Here is a 13,250-nt window from a genome sequence, read left to right as displayed (position 1 = left end):
ACTGAAAGAAAATACCACATTCCTTTACATTCCTTGCTTCCTTATCTTTAGAACATATTTTTGTGTATTCTTAAGAGAGAAAATGTTTATACTCACCAGATACCTTATAAGAACGAGATCATTGAAGCTTAAGCAATGCATTGGTCATGCAAATGTCAAAGGGAAAGCAGGTGATGCACTGATGGTAAGCCATTTACCACAAAACAACCTAGGACTCTACAACACATGCAAACATTTACCAGAAAGCAACAATGGCCTGTATATTCTACTTCCCTCTTTCTTTACAGTGGCAAAGGTCAACGTAACTGAATTAACCTGGCAAATGCTGTGGACTCAATTTTCTATTTTCCTTTCAAGTGTTTTGATTGATCATGTGGAACTACATAACATCAAATCTAAATGTAATAATGCCTCAAATGTGTACTACTTTTACATAGTACAATTATACAATGGAGTATGATGCTGTGTTTGTTTTGACAGATTAACATAATTTCAAAGATATTCACAGTAAAACTTTACTTTCACAATAATCTCAGCAACCCAGGACCAAACCCCACGTGAGCGTAATCTCAGCAACCCAGGACCAAACCCCACGTGAGCGTAATCTCAGCAACCCAGGACCAAACCCCACGTGAGCGTAATCTCAGCAACCCAGGACCAAACCCCACGTGAGCGTAATCTCAGCAACCCAGGACCAAACCCCACGTGAGCGTAATCTCAGCAACCCAGGACCAAACCCCACGTGAGCGTAATCTCAGCAACCCAGGACCAAACCCCACGTGAGCGTAATCTCAGCAACCCAGGACCAAACCCCACGTGAGCGTAATCTCAGCAACCCAGGACCAAACCCCACGTGAACGCTGGTCTCCAGCTGCAGATGTTAGGAGAGACTTTCACAATGCACCACATTTTATTGACACAAAGCCATACAGTACATATATACATATTTTTTTGTATTATTTACAAAATAGATATTATGGATGTGCTACACATTTATAAAAATATGCATGACATATATATATATAAATGTGTACACAATGTGCAAAACATATGTATGGCGTACAGACGATGACAGAGACTTGACAGTGTGTGTGGGGAGGTTGAGTGGCAGATGTCTTACTACACTGAACAAAAATATAAACGCAACATATAAAGTGTTGGTCCCATGATTCATGAGCTGAAATAAAATATCCCAGAAATATTCCATACGCACAAAAAGCTTATCTCTTTCATTTTGTGTTAGTGAGCATTTCTCCTTTGCTTGATAATGAATCCATCTGTCAGGTGTGGCATATCAAGAAGCTGATTAAAAAGCATGTTTACACAGGTGCATCTTGTGCTGGGGGACAATAAAAGGCCACTCTGAAATTTGCAGTCAAGTTTTGAGGGAGTGTGCAATTGGCATGCTGACTGCAGGAATGTCCACCAGGGCTGTTGTCAGAGAATGGAATGTTAATTTCTCTGCCATAAGCCACCTAAATGTTGTTTTAGAGAATTTGGCAGTATGTCCAACCGGCCTCACAAGCGCAGACCACGTGTAACCACGCCAGCACAGGACCTTCACATCCAGCCAACCAGACAGCTGATGAAATTGTGGATCTGCACAACCAAAGAATTTCTGAACAAACTGTCATAAATCGTCTCAGGGAAGCTCATCTGCGTGCTCGTCGTCCTCACCAGAGTCTTGACCTGACTGCAGTTCGGCGTCGTAAAAGACTTCAGTGGGCAAATGCTCACCCTCGATGGCCACTGGCACGCTGGAGAAGTGTGCTTTTCACGGAGGAATCCCGGTTTCAACTGTACCCTGTTTGGCGTCAACGGTATCTGTGTGCAATTTGAATGCACACAGATACCGTGACTAGATCCTGAGGCCCATTGTCGTGCCATTCATCCGCCGCCATCACCTTATGTTTCAGCATGATAATGCATGGCCCCATGTCGGAAAGATCTGTACACAATTCCTGGAAGCTGAAAATGTCCCAGTTCCTCCATGGCCTGCATCCTCAGACATGTCACCCTTTGAGCATGTTTGGGATGCTCTGGATCGACGTGTATGACAGCGTGTTCCAGTTCCCGCCAATATCCAGCAACTTTGCACAGCCATTGAAGAAGAGTGGGACAACATTCCACAGGCCACAATCAACAGCCTGATCAACTCTATGTGAAGGAGATGTGTCGCGCTGCCTGAGGCAAATGGTGGTCACACCAGATACTGACTGGTTTTCTGATCCATACTTTAATTTTTTTTAAGTATATGTGACCAACAGATGCATATCTGTATTCCCAGTCATGTGAAATCCATAGATTAGGGACTAATTTATTTATTTCAATTGACTGATTTCCTTATATGAACTGTTACTCAGTAAAATCTTTGAAAATGTTGCATGTTACGTTTATACTTTAGTTCAGTGTAGTTACATTTCAGACAAAGAACCAGGGTTGAGCGTGAGACAGTACCGTACAGAAGTCACTGAATTAGGTAGGCCCAAATCAATATTATTTGCTTGCAATGATCAACATGATGAAGTGCTGAAGTTGAATCTGCTGTACTGTGACATCTTGTTATAAGGTACTGACAATACAAATGCACCAGTCCTGTAAGTGTAAGGCTATGGTCTTATTGCTTCACTAACATCCTATTAACAGTAGCTGTACACAGGTTTGACATGATTCAGAATCAAAATGTTTTAGAATCCAACTGTCACATTTACAGCATAGCCATGTATATTGATGCATTTGGCCATATATTTCTGGCATGAGTGGTAAAAAACATATACAGTAATCTTCCTCTTGCGTATATATAGAAAAGACGATTGATTTTGTAACACAACAATTTGATAAATACAATTTTTAGTGTCAACAATAGATATTCACCAATGTTTCACTGCCTTTTTTGGTAACAATTGAAAAACAAATAATTCCTTGATAGCCCTAAACCACAGTTACAAGCATTTGGTTCCTAATGATACAGTATTTGGCAATATTACCTGCCTATAGGTTTTCCTTAGTGTTTGACTTGTTGGATAAGAATGATTGTTCAAACATAAAAATAAAGCCATGATATTCTATAAAGTATGACCGTATTAGTTCTATACAATATTGATCAGAATAATATTTGGATTGAGATGCTGAATATTACAAACTCGTTTGACATGATATGCCAGGTAGAACTACACAATGCACATTTAAAAAGGTATTATACAGTTGAAGTCGGAAGTTTACATACACCTTAGCCAAATACATTGAAACTCAGTTTTTCACAATTCCTGACATTTAATCCTAGTAAAAATTCCCTGTCTTAGGTCAGTTAGGATCACCACTTTATTTTAAGAATGTGAAATGTCAGAATAATAGTAGAGAGAATGATTTATTTCAGCTTTTCTTTCTTTTATCACATTCCCAGTGGTTCAGAAGTGTCACGCCCTGGCTCTGGGGACACTGTTATGTTGAGCCAGGGTGTGTAGATCTATGTTCCCTATTTCTATGTTGGCCTGAGTGACTCCCAATCAGAGGCAACGAGTGTCAGCTGTTTGCTGGTTGTCTCTGATTGGGAGCCATATTTAAACTGTCGGTTTTTCCTTTGTTTTTGTGGGTTCTTGTTTCAAGTTGGTTGTGTTTGACCGTGTACTGTCACGTTACCGTCTTTGTTGTTTTGATCGCGTTTCGCTCTATAAAAGAGTATGTTTGCCTGCAACGCTGCGCCTTGGTCCTCATCTGTTCCTGACGATCGTGACAAGAAGTTTACATACACTCAATTAGTATTTGGTAGCATTGCCTTTAAATTGTTTAACTTGGGTCAAACGTTTCGGGTAGCCTTCCACAAGCTTCCCACAATAAGTTGGGTGAATTTTGGCCCATTCCTCCTGACAGAGCTGGTGTAACGGAGTCAAATGTTCTATAGGATTGAGGTCAGGGCTTCGTGATGGTCACTCCAACACCTTGACTTTGTTGTCCTTAAGCCATTTTGCAACAACTTTGGAAGTATGCTTGGGGTCATTGTCCATTTGGAAGACCCATTTGCGACCAAGCTTTAACTTCCTGACTGATGTCTTGAGATGTTGTTTCAATATATCCACATAATTTTCCTTCCTCATGATGCCATCTATTTTGTGAAGTGCACCAGTCCCTCCTGCAGCAAAGCACCCCCACAGCATGATGCTGCCACCCCGTGCTTAACGGTTGGAATGGTGTTCTTCAGCTTGCAAGCCCCCCATTTTTCCTCCAAACATAACGAAGGTCATTATGGCAAACAGTTATATTTGTGTTTCATCAGACAAGAGGACATTTCTCCAAAAAGTACGATCTTTGTCCCCATGTGAAGTTGCAAACCGTAGTCCGGCTTTTTTATGGCGGTTTTGGAGCAGTGGCTTCTTCCTTGCTGAGCGGCCATTCAGGTTATGTCGATATAGGACTTGTTTTACTGTGTATATAGTTACTTTTGTACCTGTTTTCTCCAGCATCTTCACAAGGCCCTTTGCTGTTGTTCTGGGATTGATTTGCACATTTCGCACCAAAGTACGTTCATCTCTAGGAGACAGAACGCGTCTCCTTCCTGAGCGGTATGATAGCTGCGTGGTCCCATGGTGTTTATACTTGCGTACTATTGTTTGTACAGATGAACGTGGTACCTTCGGGCGTTTGGAAATTGCTCCCAAGGGTGAACCAGACTTGTATAGGCCTTGAAATACATCCACAGGTACACCTCCGATTGACTCAAATGATGTCAATTAGCCTATCAGAAGCTTCTAAAGCCATGACATCATTTTCTGGAATTTTCCAAGTTGTTTAAAGGCACAGTCAACTTAATCTATGTAAACTTCTGACCCACTGGAATTGTGATACAGTGTATTATAAGTGAAATAATCTGTCTGTAAACAATAGTTGGAAAAATTACTTGTGTCATGCACAAAGTAGATGTCCTAACCGGCTTGCCAAAACTATAGTTTGTTAACAAGACATTTGTGGAGTGGTTCAAAAACTTGTTTTAATGACTTCAACCTAAGTGTATGCAAACATCCGACTTCAACTGTACCTATAATCATCATCTTCACCATCAAATTCATCCACCAAATGGAATGGCAATACCAGCATCTACATTTAGTCCCTCTTAGTTTAACTCTGTTGGTCACACCACTGTGGGTGTTTACTGTGCGTTTTGACCACATAACACAAACCAAACAGGACAGATGGAACAGTCATACAAAGCTTTTCTGTGAGACAATCCTTTTGAAAACTCAGCCTGTAAAAGTTGATCATTTGTCTTATAAAAATAAAGATGACTCAAAGTAACAGACAAATATAGCCCGATATCACACATTAAAACCTGCATTCAACAAGACAGAGACACACAGAAAGGACACACACAGACACACGTACTAACAGACACATGCATACTTTCTCACAGAGAAAGAACCACAGATATACAGTGACAGACACACAGAGACAAATGCAGAGAATTGACAGACAGATTTCAGGACAGACAGTATAGCACCTCTTTCCGCCAGAGGTCATGCAGCCACATTAAAACATGTCAAACACCATAGCATACAGTTAGTACAAAACAACTGGCACTCAGGCTATCATGCCAACTCCTTGTCACTCAATGTCATGTCAAACATGTTTGGCTTGACAATGAGCACAAACAGACTTGGGACCAGGCTAGCATACAGTAAGTATACACACATTAACCTCTATGTAGTGTACCTGTGTGATACCATATTTGTTCCCTTGCCACAGATACGTCAGTTGTCTTTCAGAAGATAAAGCTGCCAACAATGTAAAGTCTCCATTTTCATTCAGATGGATCAACTTGGGACTTACTTGAACTGAAAGTACACAAAGATAACCAACACGTGGATCGACATCATTTCAATAAACGGTTCATTAAAATCTTTATCCGTGATTCAGATTTCCTTGTGTGAGGTGCAGGTGTAAGGCCCGCCTCCTTAGTGCATAGCTCAGAGTGGGAGGAGTCCACCCCTCCTCATCCAATAGGAGTGAGTCTTTGTTCTCAGCGTCAGTTCAGTTAATTGCTTAAATAGTCAAACTGACCATAGTGTCTGTTTTGTTCAGGAAAAAACAGTCTCATCCAATACAATATGTAGCTATGTCCCAATACCAAATATAGCTATGTCGCAACAAAACAAAAACAGCCTTGTACTCTGTCAGTTTTACTTCTGTCAGTTATGCTGTTTGTCGTGGCTTATGCACAACAGATCTGTAATAAACAAACCACATTCTCATACTGACTGTATGGCACAGCAGCATGCAATGGCTGTAGATCCAGACCCTGTAGTATGACTGATGTGAAACGCATGCTAAGTTAACACATCCTCGTGTTCACTGCAAGGAAAGCGGAACACCATAAGACTGACTACCATGTGTCGTATAGGGAAAGCTTTGCCCAACCCAATAAAAACTCCAGCAGGGCTGAGGGAACACCTAACCTTGTTCTGGTTCCAATAACTGTCATTTACAGGATATTTACATACCGTCTGCCTCCTTGTTCATTTGGCTCTGGTCCCAGTACTCTATTATGAAACATCCAATGCCCCCATCACCAGCTGGCTAATCTTATAATATGGCATAGAAAAAATACAATTATTTGTTAAAACTTTCAACTACACAAGGAGGACTAACCTTACTTACAAGGTCTGCATTTGTTACCTTGAGTCCCTCTATCCCTACATCACTCCTCCTCTTCCTTCCTCACTCCATCCATCTCCTTGTCCTTCTCCCTCAGTCCCAGTGCAGCTGCAGGTCGTGTGTATCCAGGAAGTCTGAAGGAATCTCCAGGGGCGTGAGCCCCCCCGCGGGGTCGGGCGGCATGCTTAGGTCCAGCCACTCCATGTTGTCCAGGACTGTGTCGGACAGGCCCATGTTGAGGGAGGAAAGGGGAGATGTGGAGTCGCAGAAGGACAGCGCCGAGGTGTCCATGGGGGAGTAGGGTTGATCCAGGAGCTGGGACTGCAGCTCCTCGATCAGACCTAGAGTGCGGGGGTCCGTGGTTGGGGACGGGTAGTTCAGAGTCCCCTCCAGGAAAGCCTCCAGCTGGTTGTCGGAGGCCAGGCTGGGGAGGGGCAGGGGGTCGAAGGGAGGGATGTGAGGGGGAGCTACCTGGATCTGTGGAGGGGGTCTGGACAGGGCGGTGTTGACAGGGAGGGTAGAGATGTTGGCTGTGACAGGGACAGTCTTAGTACTTAGAGAAGGCAGGTCCTGCTGGATGAACGGAGTGATCTCTGGAGGAGAGAAGAGGCAGGAATAGGATAGCAAAGATTATTCACCTGTATTATAACACAGGCTGAAAAGAAACTCCAACCTTATCATTGCTTGCAGATATGAAAAAGACCAGATCGTCGTAACTCAGTCAGTCCCTTCAGGGTTAGGACAAGGAGCTAAAGGTGTAAACGTTTCTTTATGCTATGAGTTCTCACCTCCACTCTGAATCAGGATGTCAAACAGGTCATCCATCTGCTGGCTGGTTGCCATGGAAACCTGAGAAAGAGCCAATAAGAGGGTGGAGATGCATAACCAATAACATGACAGTCTCTCGGGTGTGACCAATAGCATTACAGTCCTTCAGGACTTGGGAGAGCGCACATCATACATTTGTGAATGTGTGTGTTACTGTGTGTGTCTGTCTGTGTGTGTCGGTGTGTGTGTCTGTCTGTCTGTCTGTGTGTGTGTGTGTGTGTCTGTCTGTCTATGGTCACTAGGGTTGAATATTTTCCAGGATATAAAAAATGTTTAATCCCGAGAATAAATACCTTTTCTCCCAGGTAACCTGGTATTTCCAGCCAAAACCAGAAGTGTCATTCAAAAGCAATATAGAACATATAAATAGGCCTATGTCTGCATTTGATTAGAGCTTTGATTGAAAATTCAAACCTTATGCAACCTGAGCCTGATTAAATACATTTAATGAGCCCAAGCCCCCAAAAAAACAAATGATTGTGCCGTTATCCAATACATAGCTACTGCACATTACGCACGACAGAAAAACATAAAAGCACATAGATGTAGCTAGCTATATGCTCTCTCGGGTAAATAAATGAAACAAGACTAATCTTTTTGAGTGTGAACTGTATTACTGTACTGTATTGTATTATCCTGTATTATATGGAATGGAATTACGCACATTGTTCAAACCATTATGAAGCAGAAGAGAACATGCAATTCTGGTGCAGCACATGCGGCCTATGAAGTCACATGTATAGGCTAGCAAATTTGATTTACAATTTTCATAATATTTCCACAAATATTATTAGCCTACCTCCTCTTTGTCTCTTTAGTGTTGCTTCATTCCTTCATCGCTTTCAACAGTTAAATTAAATAAAGTTTAATTGTCCTTATCTTAATCATTCTAATGACATCCTTGAATAATATAGGACTAGAATTAGATGTAGAAGGCTTTCACTTCTTTTCACGAAGACTGAATGGTTATGGGTCTGAATATATAACTGCTATAGCCTACCGCCATCACACGTTCGCTCTTCTTTCAAACTACCAGTGAGTTCTATTAGCTGCTGTATTTAACATTCAGCAAACAAGAGCTTGCGTCCCTCTTCGAATAGTCTATTGGTATAAGAAATTCAAAAAAAATTATTGTCTAGCTTTTCCTGCATGGGACTCCAAGAGCTAAGGAGCCTTTTTTACAGAGAGGCCAGCGGATCACAGGTCCATGTAAATTAGTAGCTTATTATGCATAACCCATCATTAATTACCTAAATATACGGCTAATCCTGCATTGAATGTATTACCTGAAAGAGGTAGGCTAGGACATATATATATATATATATATATATATATACACACAGTGAGGAGAACAAGTATTTGATACACTGCCGATTTTGCAGGTTTTCTTACTTACAAAGCATGTAGAGGTCTGTAATTTTTATCATAGGTACACTTCAACTGTGAGCGACAGAATCTAAAACAAAAATCCAGAAAATCACATTGTATGATTTTTAAATAATTAATTTGTATTTTATTGCGTGACATACAGTGGGGAAAAAAAGTATTTAGTCAGCCACCAATTGTGCAAGTTCTCCCACTTAAAAAGATGAGAGAGGCCTGTAAATTTCATCATAGGTACACGTCAACTATGAAAGACAAATTAAGATTTTTTTTCTCCAGAAAATCACATTGTAGGATTTTTAATGAATTTATTTGCAAATTATGGTGGAAAATAAGGAATTTGGTCACCTACAAACAAGCAAGATTTCTGGCTCTCACAGACCTGTAACTTCTTCTTTAAGAGGCTCCTCTGTCCTCCACTCGTTACCTGTATTAATGGCACCTGTTTGAACTTGTTATCAGTATAAAAGACACCTGTCCACAACCTCAAACAGTCACACTCCAAACTCCACTACAGCCAAGACCAAAGAGCTGTCAAAGGACACCAGAAACAAAATTGTAGACCTGCACCAGTGGCCTAGCCAGTCTCCAGATCTCAACCCCATAGAAAATCTTTGGAGGGAGTTGAAAGTCTGTGTTGCCCAGCGACAGCCCCAAAACATCACTGCTCTAGAGGAGATCTGCATGGAGGAATGGGCCAAAATACCAGCAACAGTGTGTGAAAACCTTGTGAAGACTTACAGAAAACGTTTGACCTGTGTGATTGCCAACAAAGGGTATATAACAAAGTATTGAGAAACTTTTGTTATTGACCAAATACTTATTTTCCACCATAATTTGCAAATAAATTCATTAAAAATCCTACAATGTGATTTTCTGGATTTTTTTTCTCATTTTGTCTGTCATAGTTGACGTGTACCTATGATGAAAATTACAGGCCTCTCTCATCTTTTTAAGTGGGAGAACTTGCACAATTGGTGGCTGACTAAATACTTTTTTCCCCCACTGTAAGTCTTTGATCACCTACCAACCAGTAAGAATTCCGGCTCTCACAGACCTGTTAGTTTTTCTTTAAGAAGCCCTCCTGTTCTCCACTCATTACCTTTATTAACTGCCCCTGTTTGAACTCATTACCTGTATAAAAGACACCTGTCCACACACTCAATCAAACAGACTCCAACCTCTCCACAATGGCCAAGACCAGAGAGCTGTGTAAGGACATCAGGGATAAAATTGTAGACCTGCACAAGGCTGGGATGGGCTACAGGACAATAGGCAAGCAGCTTGGTGAGAAGGCAACAACTGTTGGCGCAATTATTAGAAAATGGAAGAAGTTCAAGATGGCGGTCAATCACCCTCGGTCTGGGGCTCCATGCAAGATCTCACCTCGTGGGGCATCAATGATCATGAGGAAGGTGAGGGATCAGCCCAGAACTACACGGCAGGACCTGGTCAATGACCTGAAGAGAGCTGGGACCACAGTCTCAAAGAAAACCATTAGTAACACACTACGCCGTCATGGATTAAAATCCTGCAGCACACGCAAGGTCCCCCTGCTCAAGCCAGCGCATGTCCAGGCCCGTCTGAAGTTTGCCAATGACCATCTGGATGATCCAGAGGAGGAATGGGAGAAGGTCATGTGGTCTGATGAGACCAAAATATAGCTTTTTGGTCTAAACTCCACTCGCCGTGTTTGGAGGAAGAAGAAGGATGAGTACAACCCCAAGAACACCATCCCAACCGTGAAGCATGGAGGTGAAAACATAATTCTTTGGGGATGCTTTTCTGCAAAGGGGACAGGACGACTGCACCGCATTGAGGGGAGGATGGATGGGGCCATGTATCGCGAGATCTTGGCCAACAACCTCCTTCCCTCAGTAAGAGCATTGAAGATGGGTCGTGGCTGGGCCTTCCAGCATGACAACGACCCGAAACACACAGCCAGGGCAACTAAGGAGTGGCTCCGTAAGAAGCATCTCAAGGTCCTGGAGTGGCCTAGCCAGTCTCCAGATCTGAACCCAATAGAAAATCTTTGGAGGGAGCTGAAAGTCCATATTGCCCAGCGACAGCCCCGAAACCTGAAGGATCTGGAGAAGGTCTGTATGGAGGAGTGGGCCAAAATCCCTGCTGCAGTGTGTGCAAACCTGGTCAAGACTTACAGGAAACGTATGATCTCTGTAATTGCAAACAAAGGTTTCTGTACCAAATATTAAGTTCTGCTTTTCTGATGTATCAAATACTTATGTCATGCAATAAAATGCAAATTAATTACTTAAAAATCATACAATGTGATTTTCTGGATTTTTGTTTTAGATTCCGTCTCTCACAGTTGAAGTGTACCTATGATAAAAATTACAGACCTCTACATGCTTTGTAAGTAGGAAAACCTGCTAAATCAGCAGTGTATCAAATACTTGTTCTCCCCACTGTATATAGGCCTATATATCAATCTTGAACAGGATTATCTATTTTGGATGCAATTTAAATGGAGTTGATGTAGAGAGAGAAAGACTTCGAGAGAGTGTTCGCTTGTACACTGACTAAAAGCAACGATATAGGAGTGTTTTAAAACTCTGCAGCTACAATAAAAAATTTAGTTGACCCCCGAAAGCCAGATGGAGATGTGTCAATTAGATGGGCATTCTGTCTTTATATAACTGTAGCATAGGCTATATGCTGCAGCAAATGAAGGTCTACCTGTCACAATTAAAAAAGTTACCATGATGAGATGATAGGTCTATACTGAGATGGGCGGTCTGTCCCCACCCTAAGATTTGATGATTCATCATGCATTGACCAGAGAGAAGGCCGTAGAGAATCCAGATGTAGACATCGCATATAATTTAACAGTTCCATTTCACGTCATGCTGTTCATATAAATAATTTATTATAATTTACCGGTTTCTCACAGTTATTTATCCCTGGAAAAGGGAGTGGTTTTGGGCGGTAAATCATGGATATTGCCATTCAACCCTAGTGTTCACCTGTGTGAGGTTGTTGGCTTGCTGCAGGTTGCGGGTCTGTTTAAGTGCATCCTCATAGCGGGGGGGCTCCCTGGTCTTGGGGGGCTGGGTAACGAGGGAGGAGGGGTGGAGGATGAAGGCAGGCTGGGATGGAGATGGAGAGGGGGACTGGAGGAATTGAGAGAAGAGGAAAATATTTAACAAACACAACCTACCTTGTCTGTAACAAAGACTTATACAGTGCATTTGGAAAGTATTCAGACCCCTTGATGTTTTCCACATTTTGTTATGTTACAGCCTTATTCTAAAATGGATTATTTATTTTTTATTCCCCCCCACATCAATCTACACACAATACCCCATAATGACTAAGCAAAAACAGGTTTTTCAAGTTTTTGCTAATTTATTAAAAATAAAAAACGTAAATATATTACATTTACATAAGTATTCTGACCCTTTAACTCAGTACTTTGTTGAAACACCTTTGGCAGCGATTACAGCATCAAGTCTTCTTGGGGACGCTACAAGTTCTGTCAGGTTGGATGGGGAGCGTTGCTGCACAGCTATTTTCAGGTCTCTCCAGAGATGTTCGATCGGGTTCAAGTCTGGGCTCTGGCTGGGCCACTCAAGGACATTCAGAGACTTGTCCTGAAGCCACTCCTGCGTTGTCTTGGTTATGTGCTTAGGGTCATTGTCCTGTTGGAAGGTGAACCTTGGCCCCAGTCTGAGGTCCGGAGCGCTCTGGATCAGGTTTTCATCAAGGATCTCTCTGTACTTTGCTCCGTTCATCTTTGCCTTCATCCAGACCAGTCTCCCAGTCCCTGCCGCTGAAAAACATCCCCACAGCATGCTGCCACCACCATGCTTCACCGTAGGGATGGTGGCAGGTTTCCTCCAGATGTGACGCTTGGCATTCAGGCCAAAGAGTTCAATCTTGGTTTCATCAGACCAGAAAATCTTGTTTCTCATGGTCTGAGAGTCTTTAGGTGCCTTTTCGGCAAACTCCAAGAGGGTGTGTGGCTTCCGTCTGGCCACTCTACCATAAAGGCCTGATTGGTGGAGTGCTGCAGAGATGGTTGTCCTTCTGGAAGGTTCTCCCATGTCCACAGAGGAACTCTAAAGATCTGTCAGAGTGACCATTGGGTTTTTGGTAACCTCCCTGACCAAGGCCCTTCTCCCCAGATTGCTCAGTTTGGCCGGGAGGCCAGCTCTAGGAAGAGTCTTGTTGTTTCCAAACGTATTCCATTTAAGAATGATGGAGGCCACTGTGTTCTTGAGGACCTTCAATGCTGCAGAAATGTTTTGTACCCTTCCCCAGATCTGTGCCTCGACACAATCCTGTCTCGGAGCTCTACGGACAATTCCTTCGACCTCATGGCTTGGTTATTGCTCTGACATGCACTGTCAACTGTGGAACCTTATATAGACAGG

General features: G+C 42.4%; 1 protein-coding gene across 1 annotated transcript in view; it reads right to left on the bottom strand.

The window, feature by feature from the left end:
* Positions 1–900: 900 nt before the first annotated feature.
* mrtfba (myocardin related transcription factor Ba) overlaps positions 901–13,250 on the bottom strand; it is a gene marked incomplete at its 5' end in the record, with an annotated part of 34,947 nt that continues 22,597 nt past the window's right edge. Inside the window, 3 exons of the mRNA XM_084142291.1 lie at positions 901–7,238; positions 7,434–7,494; positions 11,841–11,987. Of these exons, the coding sequence (XP_083998417.1) occupies positions 6,739–7,238; positions 7,434–7,494; positions 11,841–11,987 (708 nt within the window). The 3' untranslated portion in view covers positions 901–6,738. The remainder of the gene's footprint in view (positions 7,239–7,433; positions 7,495–11,840; positions 11,988–13,250) is intronic.

This window comes from Coregonus lavaretus (genome assembly GCF_964263955.1).
Source record: "Coregonus lavaretus genome assembly, chromosome: 25".
NCBI lineage: Eukaryota > Metazoa > Chordata > Actinopteri > Salmoniformes > Salmonidae > Coregonus > Coregonus lavaretus.
The sequence above is the reverse complement of the archived record's forward strand: the minus strand, read 5'-3'. Positions and strand labels throughout refer to the sequence as shown.